Source organism: Pongo abelii, chromosome 11 (assembly GCF_028885655.2).
Source record: "Pongo abelii isolate AG06213 chromosome 11, NHGRI_mPonAbe1-v2.0_pri, whole genome shotgun sequence".
In the NCBI taxonomy this organism is placed as follows: domain Eukaryota; kingdom Metazoa; phylum Chordata; class Mammalia; order Primates; family Hominidae; genus Pongo; species Pongo abelii.
This window is the reverse complement of record NC_071996.2, coordinates 92,107,302-92,129,507: the sequence shown is the minus strand read 5'-3', so window position 1 is coordinate 92,129,507 and position 22,206 is coordinate 92,107,302. Positions and strand designations below refer to the sequence as shown.

Here is a 22,206-nt window from a genome sequence, read left to right as displayed (position 1 = left end):
CTTGAAGGTGATGGGTATGTCTTTTATTTCTTTTATGTCATCCTTTCCACCCAGTGCTTAGCACAGTGCAAGGCACCTGTTACCCAATAATTATAAACAATTGACTCACTTGTATTGTATAGAACATCCATTCTGATTCTAGGGAGACTCAAGGTGGCAAATACGTTAGATTGTATAGAACTCTCTGAGGTCATTAAGATCTTGGCAAGTGTGAGGGTGGCACAAAAGTTCATCGATAATTGTCCTTAAAATGCATGTGCAACTGGGGCTATCATATTCCCTGCAAAGCTGGCTTAGAGCTAATAATACCACCATCTGCTTTTATGTAGCTCTTTGCAATTTGGAACTTCATTAATAATACATTACTCATTTTAGTGTCACTAAACCCTGTACACTGGTCAGGGTAAAGCCCTTTTCTCAAATGAGAAAATTGGAGTGCACAGAGATAAAGGACTATGTGCACATTTACAAAATTATCGAGTGGCAGAACCACTCACAAAAGGCAGAAGCAAGCCTTTTTTCATCCAAAGGTAGAGTACTTCCCATTCCTCTGCACTGCTTAGTAGACTATTTTTCAACATGGTATAACTCTCCGGGACAAGAGGAACCTGAAGATGTGGCCCCTTAACAAGAGATGTGGAGAAATTAGGAAAGGACCTGCCTTCTTAATTCAAATTACAATGTATCACAAATTCACTTATCCAAAATGGTTTTCTCACCTGGACTTTACCGGGGCAACATTCTAATAATCCCCTTCCAGAATATGGGAAAAGAAACCGAATCTGAGAAGGGGATAAGAATACTCCCTATTCAGTCAAAAGAAAGGGTTAAAATGTGATTGTTTAAAGATTTAAGGTGGAGAAGAGAGTCTTGAATTATCTAAATATAAAAAAACTAGGGTAAAAGGCTGGATTTCCTTCAGAATGTCTTTTTCAGCTTATAGGGGAAAAGTTAAAGGGTGTGTGTCTGGGGGGAAGGGTTAGGGAGGGGAAAATAGAACCCTTTTCTTCTAACAGCCTTTCTTAAAAAAAATAAAAGAAAAGAGAAACAAATGTTTGTTTCTGTTATTAAGCCCCATCTATGCTTAAAAGTTAAATGAAATAGGGAAAGTTCAGGCACAGAGACGCGTGTTCTGATTTGGTTGTTTACCATCAATCAGACCGTTGCTTGGCAGACACTGGATGGTTATGAGCCTGAACAAGCTGAAAAGGGGCAGGAAAAGAAGTGGAGGCAGCATTCTTCCTATTTAAAGCTGCATCGCTTGAAAAAAGTTTTCGCAGACTGTGCTGGAGCTGGTGCTGAAAAAGGGGGTTTGCAGAGGCTGCCCTGGGGCTGGTGCTGAAAGAAGAGCCCACAGCTGACTTCATGGTGCTACAATAACCTCAGAATCTACTTTTCACTCTCAGGAGAACCCACATGTCTAATATTTAGACATGATGGCAATCTGGGCAGAAGCAAGACCTCTCCTCATTCTTATTGTTTTATTAGGGCAATTTGTCTCAATAAAAGCCCAGGAAGAAGACGAGGATGGTGAGTTTGCCATTTGCTTTGCTTGTAGTGTTTATTGCACGGTTTGGGAAATAGGTGGAATGTTAAGCCTCAGGAAGAGCGTGAAGAGGAGGTTCTGGTTTGAAGTTTGAGAAGGGGGCTGACGGATTTGCACCTGGAAAACGACTTGAAAGACAATTGGGATGTTTGTAAATCCGGAGCTTCTAGATCTGCCGTTGGAGAGAGCACACTACTAAATTTTTCTGGGAAAGCCTACAATAAGTCCTTTTGGCTGAGTGTGAGAGTGGGACGTTTAAAAGAAGAAAAGAGTGAATGCTTAAAACGGAGCACTACAGGCATTTTAGTTAGAGGAGCTCTGTTCTGTGGGCTGGAGTTTTCAGAGCAAGGAAAAGTCGCGGCAGAAGCTGGCTAGGGTGGAGTCTTTTTGTACTGAACTTCAGCTGCTTCATAAAATTCTTTGTTTAGTAAAACCTCTGCAGCAACTCTGATAGCTTTGATTTTTGTCTTTGGCTCCTCATTCTTTCCTCTTTAACAGTTTACACTTCTTTTTACCATTTTCATTTGTGAAAATGTGATCACTTTTGCTTACTGGAAGGCAGTCTCATTTGTTTCTCCATGACAGAGGCTGATAGAAGCCAGATTTCTTAAACAGTGGTATTTTCCCACCCTACTGGCTTGATTAACAGGACAGTGGTGGTTCCCGGTTGGATGGCGGAAGGCAGGAAATCAGCATGCCTTGTATATATCTTATTTGGCATGGAATATTTGCATGGACATTACCCCTTAGACACAAGCTTTTTTTTTTTTTTTTTTTTTTTTTTTTTTTTTTAAAGATAAACCTTGCCTGGTGACCACATTTTTTTCCTATGCAATTTTCATATGTTACAGTTGGGTTATATGGTATAGTTAAGCAAAAATGCATAGCTGTTGTAGTATATAAGAAAATATTTCAATTGATTCCTCTATTAAATCTTTAATCTTGAGGGTTGCAATTTCAAATACAGACATGTACTCCTTTAAAATAAGCCACTATAGATTTTCATCAACTCAATCATTTAACATCAAACTCAAGCTTTTAAAACTTTGGACATTCATTAACCTTTTCTGTTACTTTCATGTATAGACACATACATACAAGTATATATGTATATATACTATGTGTATATCTAATCTATATTTTTAGAACAAATATCTGCTTCTGTGTGTTTTTGCTTTCAAAAAGTTTATAAAATTAATCTAGAGATCAGAAGTTCTAAAAAGCTTGAAAAGTGAAAATACAAATTTGTAGATGAATATCCAACAATCTGTCAGGAGTCCCATAGAGGGGGCACTTTCTAAGACTTGGAACTTTTTATGTTACATTTTATGTTTTTAAAATATGAGGTAATTTATAAAAGGTAAAAACTTTTGAGTTTCTTTGTAATGGCATGAAAAGCATGTGTTGTTTGGAAGGGTGGCAAAAATAATTGAATAGAAAGTAGAAGTAAGAAGTAAGAAAACAAGAGGAGAAAAATACAGAAAAATTACAATAGAAATTGAAAATTTGACTCTAGAAAGAACAGTTTACTCCCCTACCCCACCAAAACAACCAACTTTAATTTAAAACCTTTAATACCACTTTCTTTGTTAATTTATGTTAAAATAAATAAAGTACTTTAATAAAGTATGGAAATAATTGAATATGTGTATAAATGAAAGGAATGTTTCACAAGGTACATGAAATAGGCCATATTTTAAAGGACATTCCCAGATAGTTATAATTACTCTGTAGGTGTTTTTGAAAAATGAGCAGATAATTTTTCTTAATAGTAATTGACATAAATGTAAGGAATGTGATGCTTGATGCAAAAAAGTCCCCAACTCCAATCCAACCCCAGTGCCCCCCGTGACCAGTATAACCAAATAGCACAGAAAATGGAATTCCAAACATCAAATTTTACAGAATGTGTAATTGCTTGCATATGTGTTGTAAAAAATTCCAGTATTTTATTTCTCAACTTAAGAGAATATAAGTAATAAAAATTCAACAGCAAAAGAAAGTCATTATAGCCCTAATCAAAGATAATAGAGAAAATAATTCCAGAGTATAGTATATTCAGAGCTGCTTAACTTATATTGTACTTACTTACTATGCATATTTTGGTTTAAGTTGATATTGTATGGATTCTTGGCAATACTTTCTTTTTCCTGTTCAGGCCTATCACAAGCTTAATAAAGGTGTCATAATTTAGAAACTCCATTTGATTTTGAGTTTGGGGAAGAGTAAGCTTAGATCGATGCTTTAAATTAAAGAAATATCTAAGGCACACATGAAAAGCAAGTACATTTTTCAAATTTTATTTATAACAGTCACATAATGTGATATTTACATTTTGTACAAATATGTCTTCTTGGAAATGTGGAGATCTGTTTTTGCATGTAAGTGCATATTAATAAGTTTTTATTTTTTCTTTCTTTTTATGACTTCAGGGTATATTTACCTTTACTTGACTGTGGTTATTTACCAGAAATGTAAAATATAATCTGAGTGTGCCTGTCTGATAGAAACACATGAATGAGAAGATAAAAGTAAATAAATAAAGTTTTAGGCATTTTAAGCCAAAATCAGTTCCATTCTCACTGAGTTTTAAGAACTGATTTGATTTTCTAAATTTATAAGAAACTGAAAGGAGAAAGTTTGGGAGTTGGGCTGACTTTAGTTAAAACTAATGTAACAAAAATTAGGGAGTTAAAATGAAAAAAAATCAGCTTTTAAAGAGTTTGTGTGGGTGTATGTGTGTGTGTGTGAAAAATCAGGGAGTTAAAATGACAAAATCAGCTTTTAAAGAGTGTGTGTGCGAGTGTGTGTGCGTGTGGTGGGAGTGTGTGTGCATTGGGGTGGTGGTCTTCAAAAGATTCCACATTTGTGTTAAGGAAAATGCTAGAGCATTTACAGTGTATTTATATTCCTAAGTTAATGCCTAGCATCTAGTGAGCTGTATATATTCTTGTTATTAGAAGTAGGCATGCTTAATTTTAGAAAATAATCTTTGTTATGAATCATTGTATTCAACATGGGATAAGCAATGGAGAAGGGAAGGTGCAGAAATGTATCATTTTGTTTCCAAATACTGTAAACTTCAATGCTTTCAGAGGCCAGGCAGGTAATATAAACAAGTGAAGCAAGCCAGTGTTTGTACATCAACAGGTGATGATGGGGCCTGTGGAGAACTGAAGGTGCATGCCCACTTTAAGGCATTCAGAATTAACATTTTCAGAGGATATCGCATATGACAAATAAAATATATCTGAGTATATATTTGGCTCACGGCCCATGAATTTACAGCCATCATGTTGCAATCCTACACTGATATCCTCCTGGACCCAAGCTAACTTTTGATTACTGAGAGATGAGGGGCTCACAGTCTTATATGTCATGGTCTCTTGCATTTTTATGATATGTCTGCCATTTATCTCATTGTTACGGTAAAAAAATCAGGAAGCAGATAGTTAACACTCAGTAGTATTTGGATGATGTCATTTCAAAGGAGGTACAGAATATGTATAAATATGTATACATAGCTTAAGATACATGTTAACTCATAAATTGTTTTAAACTCATTACTGTTGAAATACATGCTATGAAACATGTAGGACATTCATATTTTATAGTGGGTACAGGTAGCAGAACGCAGTAGTTTAAACAAACAAAAAAAGGTTTTCCGGCCAGGTGCAGTGGCTCATGCCACTTTGGGAGGCCGAGGTGGGCAGATCACCTGAGGTCAGGAGTTCAAGACCAGCCCGGCCAATATGGCGAAACTCCGCCTCTACCCAAAATACAAAAATTAGGTAGGCGTGGTGGCTCATGCCTGTAGTCCCAGCTACTCAGGAGACTGAGGCACGAGAGTTGCTTGAACCCGGAAGAGGTTGCAGTGAGCCGAGACCGTGCCACTGCACTCCAGTCTGGGTGACAGAGTGAGACTCTGTCTCAAAAAGAAAAAAAAAAGGTTTTCTTTTTTAAATATAAAGAAATGCTTTTAAGGAGGTAGTGAAAGGCTGGCATATTGGCTCCACAAAGTCATCAGAGACTGAGGCTTTTTCTACCTCTCCTGGCTCCCATATCTCTAGGTATTTTTTTTTAAATTTATTTTTATGGTCCTAAATGGCTGCTGAAGCTCCAGCCATTGCATGTACTTTCTAGGCATGTAGATAGAGGATGGAAAACAAAAACTCTGAGCCATTCCCCACCCTGCCCCCTTTTATGAAGACTTTAGTCTTCATAACATTTAAACTTACTTACAGTTGGCCAGAATTTAGTCATATGGTCACACAACACTTCAAGAGGGGCTAGGAAATGTAGCCCTTACCTGGGTGGTGTGGGCAATATACTCTACTGAACTGAGTTCTGCTATGAAGGATATAAGGAAGCACCACTATTAGGAGTTTTATGGTCCCTACCTCAGTGAGCAAAAAGGTCAGCTACTTTTAGTGGCCTAGATCTTACGATTTCAATGGACAAAATACAGTTGTGTGACTAGATCCACTATGGTTATTGTTCATTACTGAGTAGACTGTGAAGCCAAGAAGACTGAATGGCACATAAATATTAGGCTACATTTTCTTTGCTTCTTGTCTTTAGATAAATTTTGACACCTATAACTTTTATTCAAACTAAACTGAAGCTTTAGTTTGAAGAGTATATCTCTTTCTACATATGTACATTGGTAGATTCATAGATTTAGTGAATTTTTAATATTGACTAACACAATGTATACTTGGACCATGACTCGTAGGGTAGTTGGTAAGCAAGCTACAGATCAGTGTTGATAAAAAATGGTATAAAGAATCACCTAAGATCTTGTGACTAATATAGATTCTAGACCCCCCTACTTTCCAAATATCTGGGAAGTTTGGATGGGGTCTGGGCATCTGTATGTTTTTAGAGCTCTCCAGTTGACTCTGATTTACATTGGTGAACCACTGTATTAAATCTTTGACTGACACTCTGAATCTTGTTGTGGACCTGTTGGCTTTTATGTTCCAAGGCTACACATTATTTTGGTAATAACTTGCTATTCTAGTTATTCATTTTACTTATAAGGCTGCTTAGTTGAAGTTTGTAGATAAACCATTGCAAATTCACCATCACTTCTGGAAAAATAACTCAAGGCCCAAATACCCCTCATGGTGGATTAGGCGAATCATTCTACTATGCAAAAGACACATGCCATTCGCATGTGTTTCCAGGTGAATGCATGTTTTTCATTTTCAATATTTCCTCTCTCTTACTTTCTGCTCTTCACACTTTGAGCACTATTGCTACAGGCCTGAAATTCATTGTGTTCATCATTCTAGACAGGTACCTAATGCAGGATGTGAGGCAAAAGCAGAAAGAGGAAGCTTTGTTTTAAGAAGCTGGAAATTAGAAGATTGGAATCATGTTAATCTATGGCCACAGAATGTAGTTTTTAAAAATCATACAGTTTTCTTTGGTTTGAAGAATGATTAATGCATCATCACCTGGCCTTACATGGCATTCTTAAAATGTATGGACATGGATCAGCTGATTTTTAATCTGATTTTCTTCTCTGAGATCACAACATTGAAAAGCTTAGATTTACACATTAGAGATATAGTAAGGGTGGGGGAAAAGACTGGAAGTGTTGATTATTAATTGATCTATTGTATAAATTTGGGCAAGTTACACAAGTTTATATAAGACAAATCTTAGAGTTATCTAAAGATATTCCTTGATTTAATATTTTTTATTATTTATATCCATGAAACTATAATTTTCACTAAAAATGTAGCATGAGACAGTATCAACTTACTGATAAATATGATGTCTTTGAACTTTTCTTATAACTAAAAGTCACAGCTTGAGTAGGCTTTTGGAGTCCGAATGAAATTATCAGGAAAATACTGATAATCTATTTTTCCTTTAAATTTATCTCCATATAAAGTTCACATATATTTATCTAAATTTTACGTAAGACGAATGAGCTGTGATATTCAATATTTAAAAGACTATTTACTCTTGGCATTTGCATGGGAAGTAGTCTATCCTATGGAAAATTTTGCTTTAAAGGTGTGACCATATTGGCAACCTTAAGGTTTTTATTTCATTTTATCAATGTTATAAAAACTAAACTCTTCAAATAAATCAAGGTGGCTTCATCTTATACTAAAATATTCACTAAGAAATAATGTATAAGGGAAATTACAATAAAGCAAGATTATTCCTATCTAAATCTTGCCTTCTACAGAGAAGATAGAGGCCGGGTGCGTGGCTCACTCCTGTAATCTCAGCACTTTGGGAGGCTGAGGTGGGCGGATCACCTGAGGTCAGGATTTTGAGATCAGCCTGGCCATCCTGGCGAAACCCTGTCTCTACTAAAAATACAAAAAAAATTATCTGGGTATGGTGGTGGACACCTGTAATTCAAGCTACTCGGGAGGCTGAGGCAGGAGGATCGCTTGAACCTGGGAGAGGGAGGCTGCAGTGAGCAGAGATCACGCCACTGCACTCCAGCCTAGGCAACAAAATGAGACTCCATCTCAAAAAAAAAAAAAAGAAGAGGAAAAATGTTAACAATATTAATTAATGTTAATTAATTAATCAAACTTTGTCCCTATAGCCTTCTGGTGTTATGTTCAAACTCAAAAATGTTTACATGCTTTTTTTTTTTAAGTTTAGGATTAGGAAGGAGGAAAGACAGTCTCACAGTTTTGTACCCCTTTTTACCTTTTATTTTGGGATGCCCAATCACAATTGTGAATTCAGCTTTAAGATGACAGCAAACTATATTATTAGTGGAAACACTACTTGCAATGTAAGCATCATAGCCTTGTTGTAGTCTATGTAGTATAACGAGTATAATAAAGCTTGGTCCAGCCGTCATGTGAGAGAACATCTGGGTTCTGGTCCTCGTTCTACTTAGCAGTTTTGCTACCTGCAGAGGGTCCTTAACCTCACTGTTAATTTGTGTCATCATCTGAAATATTGAGGAAATAGTATGCACCTTTGTCATCTGATGGGATTCTTAGAAGGATCATTTAAGACATTTACTTAAAAGTAATTTTAGAGTACTTAAATGAGACACTGAAAGTGACATTACAATCTATTTCACTGACCACAGATATAAACTCTGGTGGTGTATTTTTTGCTTTCACCAAATCTTTGAATTGTTTTGAAGCACCTCCTGGATTTGTTCTTTTGTGTTTTATTTGTTCTCCATCTCCCTGAGGAACTTGTTCCATCAGTCATGCTCTCTTTTCTATAACTTCAGCCACTTCCTTTCTATCTGCTCTTTCCCTTTAGCTTGTAAACAAGTTCAGCTCTCTCCCACAGCCTGTGTCTAGCTCCCACCCGGTCTTTATTCTTAGCCCAGCTGCTTTAAAAGGATAAGTGCAGTTTTCTGTCTCTGCCTCCTATGCCCTCACTTGGTCTCTCCTTCCACTTAAGCTGGTTAGCATGGTGAGGATTAAAATTTGTGATATTCCAAGGGTCCCTTTTCATCTCATCTTATCAGGCCTTTCTCCTTTATTGGAGACCATTGACCACTCCAGCTTTCCTAAAATGCTACTCTCTGAAGGTTCTTCCTCCACCTCCCTGACCTTTCCCTCTCAGCTTCATCCATGGGCTCCTTCTTCTCTTTTCCTGTAGCATTTTGCTTTTCTTACAGGATTTAGTTCATTGGTTCTCTCTGGATATTCTCTTCCTAGGCCACCTAGAATTAAGGGTTTTGTTTAACAGGTGAATGCTGATAATTATAACATCTCTTCAACCCCAGTCTTTCACATGAACTTCAGATAAATATATATATTCAACTGTCCCTAAGGCAGCCTAGAACCACTTGAAGTTCGGTGTATCCAAAACTTAATTTATTGGCTTCCCTTCAAGACTTGGTCATTTTGCTTATATAGTCCCCCTTATGCCAGTTAATGGCAACATGATGCTACCCGGTCATTCAATCAGCACAATTCCAATCATTCACTAAGATCTACCATTTTACCTGCTAAATCTTTCTCAAGTGTACCTCTTCTCCATCCCTACTACAAATGCCTCAGTTTCGACCCTCATCATCTATCCCTCAGTTACTGTGATAGCATCTAAATTCATCTCCTTGCCTCTCGTGTGTCTGCTTTCCAACAAACACATATATTGGTGCCTTCTGTTGCTAGTGTGATATAAAACTAATATCTAATTTTGTCTTTACCTTCCTTAACAACTTTCATTGGGTCCTATAACTTGTAGAAAGAATAAGGTTCAAGCATCTTAGTATGACATACAAGATCCTGCTGATCTAGCCCATTTCTGAGTTTTAGTCACATCAACTGTCATTCTTAGCCTCAAAATAAGGAATTGCTTGAGGCTGCCACCCCCAACACACACAGACACATACAAACTCTCTCACTCTCTCTCTATCCCCTTTTATTCTATACTGTCCAGATTCCACCCAGAACTGACATTCTCTCATTAGTTGAGCTAAGTGCTCCTCTGGCCATCTCACAACAGTCAGTATACCTCTGCCATGCAGGAACCATACCATGCTGAGAATGCTTTCTTTCCATGAATCCATTTTACATATTCCCACCAGATTAGTCTAAGTCCCACTTTTATAATGTCACTCTCCAGTTTAACAATTTATTCTGAGCTGCCATCGACTATTGCATCACACTTAACACATTATACTGACCTTACTTCTGTGTGACTTTTTTTTTTTACCTAAGAGTGCCAAGAGTATCCAGCTGCCTTGCAAGACTGCTTATGTTCTCCTCCACTGTATCTAAATAAATACTATGATTTCCATTATTGTCCTTAACACTACCGATTGCTGCACACCATGCAGCATCTTTTCTCACTTCAGATCTAACTTCTTACTGTTCCCACATCTAACTTTTGTGATTTAGGTACTTCCGTGCTTCTCTTTTTATCTTCCCTCTGCCTATTGATGTTTTCCTCCAAGTTCTGTTTCAAATCTTATATCCTCTAAGAAACTAAGAGATTCTTATCTGCAATAAATATCCCCTTTCCTTTCAATGGATGGTCCTTATGTTGCAAGTGTGTTGGTGTTAACCAAGAATAAGTTTCCTGGGAGATAGGGACTATGTCATGAAGTCATTTTATATTTTAGATCCACCCATGCATAAATGCCAATTGAGTACTATTTGTGAAAATCTAGAAAAATTTTTTCCACAATTCGTTCACTCAAGTATGAGTGACCCGAATTCAAATTTAGGTTTTGGAAATTGTATTTGCATCTTCTTGGGCAATTTTTTTGATTTCTCTGTGTTACAGTTTCTTCATCTATCAAATTGGAATGATACTTCAAGTAATTATGATGAATACTATCTATCTATCTAACACTTACATGATAGCATGACTCCCAACTAATAATAGGAACTCATTAATATGGCAGATGATTATTATTGGATTACTATTTAATAATAACAGGCCGGGCATGGTGGCTCACGCCTGTAATCCCAGCACTTTCCGAGGCTGAGCTGGGTAGATCACCTGAGGTCAGGAGTTTGAGAACAGCCTGACCAACATGGTGAAAACCCATCTCTGCTAAAAATACAAAATTAGCTGGGCATGGTGGTGCATGCCTGTAATCCCAGCTCCCAGCTACTCGGGAAGCTGAGGCAGGAGAATTGCTAGAACCCGGGAGGTGAGGTTGCAGTGAGCTGAGATCGCTCCATTGCGCTCCAGCCTGGGCAACAAGAGCAAAAATCCGTCTCAAAAAAATTATTATTTAATTATAATAGAGATAATAAATGCTTATTGGGTGATTATGAGAACCAAGGTGTTAGATATTACAGAGAAATAAAGAAACAACTTTTGCTTTCAGAGAGATTAAGCCTAGCATAAAACTTTTAAAATGCAATTTTTATATTTTATTCTACTATGATCATTTTGGTAATATATCAGTGATTTTATCTGTGTGTTAATAAGCTTTTAAAACCCATTTAAAATTTTTACTGTTCAAATAAAAAGGCCATATTGTATTATTTCCTTTTGTAGGTTTACTAATGCAAAAAACAAAAGAAAGAAAAACAAAAGGCGCTTCCCAATGGAGAGTTTCTAATGGCCCCATGATCTGAAGCATCACTGCCCCTCTCATGTTTTGCAGCCCTACATACATTTACTTTGTGCTGGTTTCCAGTGTGTGAGCAAGCCAAGCACGATCCACTCCATGCCCCAGTGCCACCTCATGCCTGTCTACTATCCCTGTCTGCTTCAGAGTTTAGTTTGTGAAACTATGATAGTCATATAAGTCTCTGTTAAAAACTGGAAACCTATTTTCCACTCTGCATTGCTCTGGGTTGCATTTGGAATGAGAGGCATTGCTTCACTGCACAGGGATTTACAAAGCAGCTCCCAGGACTATTTGGATACAGTAGTGGGGTGACCATCTTTTCCCAGACTCTGTAGCAAGTCTCTTCACTTTCCAAAAGCTGTGAATTTACCTCACTCCCTTCACTCCCAGGAGACTTTTATGAAATTGACTCCAGAAAGCAGAAACTGGTGTGGGATATTGGCACATTTTTCATACTCACACTTTCCTTACTTTGCTGCACTGTTCTTTCTTTGTAGGTTTTCAAATTCATAATAAAAAATGATGGGTTTAACTTGGAAGGAGAGATGCAGGTGGAATTTTACCAGATAATTTGTAGCTATGAAATTCTTCAATTAAATTTTTGATATTCAATATGGTTGTTCTGTGGTCATCAACTTTAAATTTTTTTTATTATGGAATTCTGAAAATACTGATGGTTCCCATAGCAAATACAATTTATAGAGATTTAATATTTTCATTTAGCTTTCATGGTAATAGGCTTATTTGCTCTTGAGGTAGAAGAACCTCTCAGATTCATTTATGCTAGTTTGGAAGTATTTTAAAGCTTTTTTTTTTCTCATTCTTTCATTCTCAAATTTTTATATTAAATAAATGGAAAGTTACAGTTTAATTCAGGGCACTGTGGTTTTCGTATTGTGATGAATTTTTAGCTAGAATTTTTGGTGGAGTGGATTGGACAGTGAAGTTAACTGACTACCATGGAAAGATTAAATGCAAAGTTCCTAGTTTCCTGATCTTTGGCTATAAGCATAAAACCTCTGAGGTTTCAGCAAAAAGGGGTATACTTGCTTTGAGAGGACAGAGGGCACTGACCATTCCATGTTAAGTGAGAGACTCTGTTCTAAGAATTAAAAAAAAAAAAAAAAACCTGGGCACAGTGGCTCATGCCTATAATCCCAGCACTTTGGGAGGCCGAGACGGGCGGATCACAAGGTCAGAAGATCGATACCATCCTGGCTAACACAGGATGCCGTCTCTACTAAAAATGCAAAAAATTTAGCCAGGCGTGGTGGCGGGCGCCTGTAGTCCCAGCTACTCGGGAGGCTGAGGCAGGAGAATGGTGTGAACCCAGGAGGCGGAGCTTGCAGTGAGCCGAGATGGCACCATTGCACTCCAGCCTGGGTGACAGAGTGAGACTCTGTCTCAAAAAAAAAAAAAAAAAGGAGTTTGTACTGGGAAAAAAGAGACTTGAGGCTGATGAATGAAGAGCAACTGCAAATTCTATCAGAGAGCTGGTGTTCAAGCCTTTAAGGTGCTACAGTGTTATGCCCTTCTAGGTTTTATTTTGTGAAACTATGATAGTCGTAGAAGTCTCTATTAAAAACTGGAAACCTGTTTTCCACTCTGCATTGCTCTGGGTTGCATTTGGAATGAGAGGCATTGCTTCACTGCACAGGGATTTACAAAGCAGCTCCCAGAACTAAAAAAAAAATCACTTCTTTCTTCAATCCTTCCCTATTTTTCCTTAACTTTTGATAATTGTTGATTAGATTAGGCAAGTTTTTTATTTGTGGCTTTTGTTGTTCTCTCTTAAGCATAGTATAGCTGAACTGAATTTTGCTTAGACACAACTCATAGGTTTGTAAACCAATGGAGTTCTCATTAGCCTAGAAATATTTCCTTATACAGTACTTAGAATCATTTTTGTTTCTTTGTTTTAAAAAATGGAGTGGGGGAGTGTATTCTGTTATGTAAAGGATGACAACAAATTGAATTAGAATTGGTTCTATAAAGATAAATCAGTGAATAGACTAAGTTTCACTGTGGGTGTTTGTATTGGGGCATAGGAAGGATGACACAATAAAATAGAATTGGTAAGTTTTAGTATATTCAGCATATAAATATGTCTTGTAAAGTTGCCAAGTGTCCCGCTCACCTGAGCTACCTTGTGTCTCTTGACTTTCCTTGGGTGCAACATTTGCTAAAGTCCTAGGAGTAAGAGCAGTCCAGTTCTAAGAAAAAAATTTTGAATAGCTGGCTTATTTTTAGTTTTTAAGGGAAATATGCTTTCATTCACCTTTCTGTTTGAAGGAAAGGCATTTTTCAGGATTGGGAGGCCATCCTTGAGTTTGCAGTGTTTTGCACTAAGCTCCATCTGGATGTCTCTTTCCCAGATTTTCTTTCAAATTTCAGATTTTTCCTTCCAGCCTGACCTCTTATCACAATTTACCTGTTTGGCATTCTTTTCTTTCTGAGCCTCATGGGGAACTAATATAGTCCAGATGCCCTATAGTTAGCGTCCTAGGACACAGATTTAATAATATTAAGCTCTTTTCATGCAAGCTTGTTATATGGTAATTTGCCTTTTAAGATCTTTTTCTCAATATTGTCTGGCCATGAGAATCAACTGACATAGTGGCTCTGGGTAAAAGCCCCAGTATCCCAGATGGACTCTGTGGCTCACACTATAGACGAATAAAATTCAGCTGTCATAGACACTCTACTTGCCCATGGAGAGTTCCACAATCCAAATGTTAAAATTGCTTCAAGTCTTTTCTAATAGAAAGTGAAAGTTGTCTGGTTATAATCAAAATGGAAATTTGCCAGCCAGATTCCTACTATTTCTGAAGAGGGCTTTTGAGTTTCTTCAGGATAGAACCCTAAAATTGCCCCATGGTATATGCCCAAAGTGACCTAACATGGCCAGCTGAATTTCAGGGAGATGCTTTCCAAGATGACAATTTCACTGGAATGATTTCAGAATAGGTACTTCTCTGCCTGTAATGTCCCTTTCCTGTCTTAGGTGATTAAAAAAAAAAAAAATTCAACCTGTCTTTCTTCTCTTCAAAAGCAAGTTTCAAGTCACACCTTGGTAGAAACTTATGCCTCTATGGAGTCTGCAGGATGTGGAAGACAGGAGAGAGGGTATGGAAAGCAGCAAGAGCCAGGGAAGAAGGCTCTGAGAGTGTATAAGTGATACCAATGGACAGGTGGCTCAGATAGCCTCATTGAAATGCACTAAAATGTAAGGCTCCATGCTAATTTAGTATGACCATACCTAAATGATGTCTTGGGGGATTTATTTAGTGAATTTCAAAAAATTTGGGAAAGTAGATGACATCTCTCAATATTTGTTCTTTGACTCTTCTATTTTTTACCCTATTTTTTAAACATAGTCGTTTTAGAATAAATAAATAGATAAATAAATAAACTGTGTCACAATACTATATTCTTTTGGCTAAAAGCACATATTCTGTCAACTAGGCCTACAGGCAGTAGGAGTAGGACACTGACTCAGCAATAACTTTTTGTTTTACATTTTTATTTTGGGAGCTTCCCAAGAGTTCCTAACTATTACCATTTTTCTACATATAGAGCTTTTTACAGTTAGCACTTCTTTTCCATTTACTTTCAATACACAGTTAACAAAAGAAGGGTCTTTGGATTCGCACCTTTGGGTCTAGACTTTGCCGTTTGCTAACCTTGTGACCTTGACAAGTTCCTGATCTTCTTAAAGATTCAGTTTCCTCTCCTCATCTGCATATTGAGGAGTTAAATTAAAATGCATGGCCTTAATGGGCACTGAAGAAATGTGGATGTTATTAGTACTTTTAGAATGGATTCCCTGATTGGCTCATTACAGACTTTTCCTCCAATAACTAAAACAATTTTTATCAGATTATTCCCAGTTACTAGGTTTGATAGGAGGAAGGATAAGGGAGCAATGAATCCTAGGCACCTGGGACAAAATTGGGGAGGGAGTGGAAGAGGAAAAAGTATAAATGGGAGATTTGAAATGACAATAATAAATTTTCATTTACTATTTATTTATATTTATAATTATTTTTATTTATCTCATGTTTTTCCCTTTGGGCAGGTTTGTGCTTAGCTCTTGATTACTTACAAAGCATTTCAGGAAAAGCAAACCAGCAAAACCCCCAAAAATTATCCTTTGGTATTAGAATGCATTTGGCAAATTAAGTGGTACATATACACATTTAATTTAATTCTTTCTTTCTAATATAAAGTTTTTGGCAATTGTTTGCACATTTGGCTTTGGTAGAGTTGTTTGATAAAAGTGGAAATATGGTTAAGATATAAAACATCTGTTTACTTTAATGATATTTTACTGATGTCAAGACAGACTTATTTGAGCCCTGGGGCAGTATTTTTGTGAGGGATGGCATGCACCTTGCCTGAGCAGTCAATGAAGAGAAAGCAGCTGTTTGAGCTTGCTCAACTTCTACTAACTCAACGTGGATAGAGTCCAGATAGCAACTGGCCCTGTGTCAGACGACTACAATAAAGCTCTCTTTCCTTATAAATTCTTTATAAACATGATGTATTGGGGTCTTAATTTTCTCATTTACAAAACAGAGATAATACTTTATATTTTCTACCTTATTGGTTCAAAAGAAAGAGTTCATAATATCTGTGGAAATTCTTAGTCAGCTGTAAAACCCTATTACATAAGCATATCTTATATTACATAAAGGTGTTATTATTTAGCATGCTTTTACTGTAATGAACAGTTAGCTAAATGCAAAATAAAATTCTTCTCTGAAGTAAACAATAATAATAATAATCAAAAGGAATATAAGACTCTCCATAGAAATAAAAGAAGGTAAAGTTGTATTTTTTCAAAATCATATTTAAATATTTTATTTAACAAAATAAAATAGACTGCTTATGTAACTATCTAGAACATCTCCCAAAGCCCAAGAATAGGAATTAAATAGTAAAAAAAAAAAAAAAAAAAAAAAAAAGGCATAGAGGCTTTGACTTGAGGAAAAACAGAACAGATAGAAAAACAAAATGTGATTTTTCTGCTGTAACTGGACTGTAGTCTCTCTACAAGCAAAATGTAGCTTCCTGGCAGAAGCCTGAATCACTATTATTATTACTTTTTCTTTATTCATCTCGCATCAGGAAGCTTGTCTCAAATTCAAAGTTAAACACTAAAAGCCTGTTTGTAGCATGGTATCCGTTTTCCCTGGGTCAGAAGGTGACTTGGAGCTAGAAGTTTAAACTGGTGACAAATATCCACAGGCATCTGAGCCAAATGTTTAGAAAAAAGTCCTATCATCCCTCAGGCCTGTCTACATTCTGGTATTTTAAGACTCTCTACTTGTGTAGAGAGAAACATGCAGTTAAAGATATGAGGGCCTCGACTAAATAGGCTGTTACTTTCATGAATGAATTGTTGAAATAATTTGAAAGAAAAGCTTCTAAATTAAAACTGGACCAGGACACAGGAAATCTGTATCATAATTGCAGCTCTGTCATGGACTAACTTGGTGATTTTGTGGAAGTGACTTAAATTCTCTGGACCTCAGTTACTTCTGTTGCAAAACCTGTGATACATTACCCAGGGCTACTGTCTGCTTTGAAAGCCTATGACTATAGAATATTTACATAAAGGTACTTCACTTAAGTCATATTTGTGCTGTAATACAGTGGAAAGTCTCACCTACACATTTTGGTAACTGGAAGCATCACACATAATCTCTATGGTAATATATTTCTGTACTTGTAAGTTTGCATTTGAAGTTTAGATCAATTCAGATTTGTAGCTATGTCCCTAAATATGGTTTATTTAAGGAGCACAGCTCCCAATTTATAACTTATAAATTGATCTGCTTTTCAGTGAGTGACTCTACAATAAAGTTCCTAGACACTGTTATAAAAGGAGATGATGGTAAAAAAAATTCAAAATAATCTGATATCAAATTTTTCATATTAACTGAATTTTCCAATTTGAGAGAAAATATGTAAATGCATCATGTGTTGTGTTATACTGTTTAACCACAGACTCAGTGTTCTCTAAATGTTTTTGGTGAGAAGGGATGTCAGAGTTTAGCAGCATGCCTTTTGCCCTGATGCTGGTAGATTCATCTTTGCAATGCTTATTTTTTCCAACAACAATCCTTGAACATACTAAACTGCTATTTCATTCAGAATAAGAATAAGAATAATAATGAGGAAAAGAAGGAGAACAATGGGAGAGGTGGAGAAGGAGCAGAATAATGGGGCGAGAGAGAAGGTGAATTATTATTATTATTATTATTATTAAATGGTTGTGGGCTTTTACCTGAGGAGTAGATCATATTTCTTCTCGATTCCTTATTTTTTGCCTCTTCTTGACTTCTTATTTTTCTTTGCAGTCGTGTTTATTGGGAGATACATTAGTGTTTACTATGAATATTTAGAAAGTTTGATTGATTCCGTTGATATTCCTTGAGCACAGAATGTTTTTGGAATATGCTGCTTGCCCTCCTTTATCTTCTGGGAAAATGGGACTCCATTTTTGTGTTTGTTCCCCCATTTCCCTCCTTCACTAGTACTGACTGAGTTCTGCAAACATTTATCTTCTCAAGTCCTGCTAGAATTCCTCTCCCAGGGATTCTGGGCAGAAAACAAACCACTTTTTTACATCTTTACAAGTACTGTGTGTGTGGAATTCAAGTGCATGAAACATTCAGATTAAAAATCTGATAATATTTTAGAAATTCCAGTATACCCACAAAAACTCACATTTATGTTTAAATCAGGAATTCCAGTAGGAGAAAACTGTTAGGTTCTAGCTTAATGTACTCCTTGATAAATGAGGTATACTTTGGTCATCTTAAAGCACTTGCCAATAATTTACTACTTTGGGGAATTTAAATCCCATTCTATCTTCAGAAGTCATTATTAAAGTGTTATCAGTAACATTAGAATTTGCTTTGGATGATTCTGACAAATTCGACGTTTTATTAAACAAAATGATACTCTGATCTCAGATGATGGAGATTTCAACTTGCTTTTCTTTACAGAGGAGTATATCCTCCACCATGCAAGTTATGAGGCATTTACCTTCATTTATTCATTAATTTGGTAAACATGTGCTGAGTACCTACTCTTTATCAGGCTCTTTATTGATTGATACAGAAACAAATATTTAATTCTTACTCCCAAGAAGTTAATCGTCTAGTGGGAATGAGACAAATAAAACAAGGATAATACTTTGTAGTCTGTGCTGTGGCAGAGACAAAGAATCAGGGGAATAACGGAAGACTTCCCTCCCGTGTGCTGCCTGAGAGGTGGAGGACTGGGATGGGAGCTCAGGGAGGGCCTCCGCGGAGGGCACACCTGAGAAGTCATTCTGCTGCATGAACGCTGTTATTTTCCTTATCCCTTATTTTTTCCTCCCCTTCACATCCAAATCTTTCAAGTCCGCCATCAAGTCTGATGTGTATCCTCTTTGAAACCTTTTTGAACATCATAGACATATTTTTTCTCTTTTCTCTAAAAGGTAGCACTTCCTCTTTCTTTAACACATTTAGCACACAATAAATCCTTTTATTTATTGCCCGTTGTTTTCTAAATAACATTTATTGTAAATGTCATTAATTTTTTAGTTATATCATATGTTCCTTGAGGGTAAAGGCCATCTCTCAAACCCAGAAAGTCAGATCCAGATCCAGTGCTATGCATATAGTAGAAACTCAATAAAAGTTTGTGACTGATATTTCAAGCAAAATATATTTTCTTCATGTTTCAAAATTAAGTGCTTTCTCTCTGTTGTTAGATTGCTGTCTAATTACATTGCACAACCTTGCCTAAGTTTTTATATACATAGCATTGAGCTTAAAAACATGGAACCAGCTCTTATGCATAATTTAGCTATATTTAGCATCTTTTGGTCCAAAGCCTTATAAAAATATGTGCATCAAAGCACTGTAATTAAATGGGAACAAAGTTAAATTTATATTTTACTTGTTTTATTTATAGTGACTTGAGTCAGAGTATGGGGACACAAAGATGATTGACATATTATCTTGTATTTAAGGAATACATAATGAGAGGAATAGATACATTAACAAATAACTATAACGCTGTGTAATAAATACAGTGAGAAAGAATGGCATAAGAGGAGTATCCAACCCACCCTTGAGAGCATGGGTTGGTTTCTTGCAGACGTATCCAAAACATAAAGGATAGATGTGCAGTAACTAGCAGAAATGACACAAGAAGAAGGACAAGAGGATGGCATCTAGATAAAAAAAAGATACAGCCAGGCGCGGTGGCCCACGCCTGTAAGCCCAGCACTTTGGGAGATCAAGGTGGGCAGATCACCTGAGGTTGGGAGTTCGAGACCAGCCTGACCAACCCCATCTCTAATAAAAATACAAAATTAGCCGAGCATGGTGGCACATGCCTGTAATCCCAGCTACTCGGGTGGCTGAGGCAGGAGAATCACTTGAATCTGGGAGGCAGAGTTTGCAGCAAGCTGAGATCGCACCATTGCACTCCAGCCTGGGCAACAAGAGTGAAACTCCATCTCAAAAAAAAAAAAAAAAAAAAGAAAAGAAAAGAAAAAGTACATGAAGAAATTCTCAGGAATATTAATTAGCATTGTTTTGCAGAAAACTACAACTACTTTAATGTCTTAGAGCATAGAATGGACGGTAGGAAGACATTATTATTAGAGTTTTGATTTTTTTGGCAATTTATTGATTGATTAATTATAAACTCAGTCTTCAGTAGTAGGGAAGACAGCAGGTATAGACTTTTATTTTTCCTTCTCTGTGCATTAAAAAGCTGAATTGTAAAGGGAAGAAGAGCTATAGGACCCTAGTCAGAACAGGATGTAGAGTCCAGTGAGGATTTTTGTTTTATTTTATTTTCAGATGGCAGAGTAGGCTGTTTATAGGCTTCAGAAAAAAGCTCCATAAAGAGGAAGATGTTGAAGATAGAAAAAAAGGGGGGATAAAGATTGCCTAAGATATAGAAAGGCTTTCTTAGAGACAAAGTCAGGGTTTTCTGAGTTGGCTAGTGGTCTATATTCTGTTGACATTTATTTTTGGTGTCTTCTGCCTCTATAAATAATAATATCACACCACATGTAAGTAGTAGTATACAATTCACAAAGCATTCCCACTTCTTTTATGCATACATTCTCAGAACCTCAGATTAAAGATGAGGACACTGAATCTACAAGGAATGAATGATGCAGAGGATGTTGGACAGAATTATAGAGCTTCAGTTTTCTGGCTTCTATTTCAAGGCTCTTTCAATGGTATCTTACAGAGAGGGGAAAAAAGGGAGGATGGCAATTTTAGTCACCAAGAACAACACTCTATATTACATGAAAATGATTTGTGTTCACTGCTGAGTTCTTAGAGACTTCAGTGAGACCAAATCTGTGGCAGGCAATAATGAGGAAAAATACAATTTAATGTTTTATTTAAAACAATTATTTATTTATTTTTAATTTTATTATTATTATTATTATTATTATTATTTGAGACAGGGTCCCGCTCTGCCACCCAGGCTGGAGTGCAGTGGTTTGATCTCAGCAACCTCTGCCTCTTGGGTTAAAGCGATTCTCATGCCTCAGCCTCGGCCTTCCAAAATACTGAGATTATAGGCATGAGCCACCGTGCCTGGCCAATTTAATGTTTTAGAAGTTTAGATTTTTTAAAATAATTTTTTCAGTGAATATGCATAAAGAGGAAGATAGAACCACACAACTTTTAATTTACTCAACTAATACATTTACTTGTAATAAAAGCAGCAACATTGTAGCTGGAATCTGGAGTTGAAAACAAATGTAATCACAGGCTGTGTGACAGTGCAAGAGCCAAAAATGACTTTTGAGAATATAATGCTTAAAAATATAATGCTTGTTCAGCATTCAGTGAGACACTCATAATTGTTAGATTTTCTGCCTTAGCTTTAGATACACTGCTGATTTTAAAATCAATGAAACAGTCATCGGCCAAATATTTATTGAGTGCTTTCTGGGTCTCTGGATTCTAAGCACCATGTTAGACATTGCAAGTAGAAAGAAGAATTAGAAGTGGGCTTACTTAGATACCTAATATGAGAGATACAATTAGCTATAGATTCCTGTGAGGAGAACCAATGGTTATATAACTAACAACATGCATGTAGACCAGCTTAAGCAGAGACCACATCTGAACCAAATATTTTCAGTAGGAGGTTCTCTAATGAAAATGTTTATTTGCTAAGAAAATATTTTTCTTCCTGATGTAGTGACATAGATGATCAACACCTTTGTTCAGGTTTCTTTGAGGATGGTTAAAATTGAGTTAAAAATGTAATCATCTGCAGAAATGTTTTACCAATTTGTATGAATGCTGCCTATTTATAATAAATCAATCCGTAGAGTATAAATATTTGTGTGACTTTGGTGCACCAAATAATCAATCTATATATTTAGTAAGAAATTCAGAAGCAGAATCCTTGGTTCCTGACCTTGGGAAGTTTCAAATTTAGTTGCAAAATGAACACTTGAAGTAATTAGGCTAAGAAATAGGATATATAAGCACCGAGCAAAAAGACATTAAAGTTTTGGTAATAAGTCTAGAGTCAGTTCAGGAAAGGGGAAAAATTGGAGTTGTTGGGA

At 36.5% G+C, this 22,206-nt stretch overlaps 1 protein-coding gene across 1 annotated transcript in view; it reads left to right on the top strand.

Annotated features, from left to right (window-relative positions):
• The first annotated feature begins 991 nt into the window (after positions 1-991).
• Positions 992-22,206, top strand: part of COL5A2 (collagen type V alpha 2 chain) — a 147,441-nt gene continuing 126,226 nt past the window's right edge. The window contains exon 1 of the mRNA XM_002812666.5: positions 992-1,530. Within this exon, the coding sequence (XP_002812712.1) occupies positions 1,434-1,530 (97 nt within the window). The 5' untranslated portion in view covers positions 992-1,433. The remainder of the gene's footprint in view (positions 1,531-22,206) is intronic.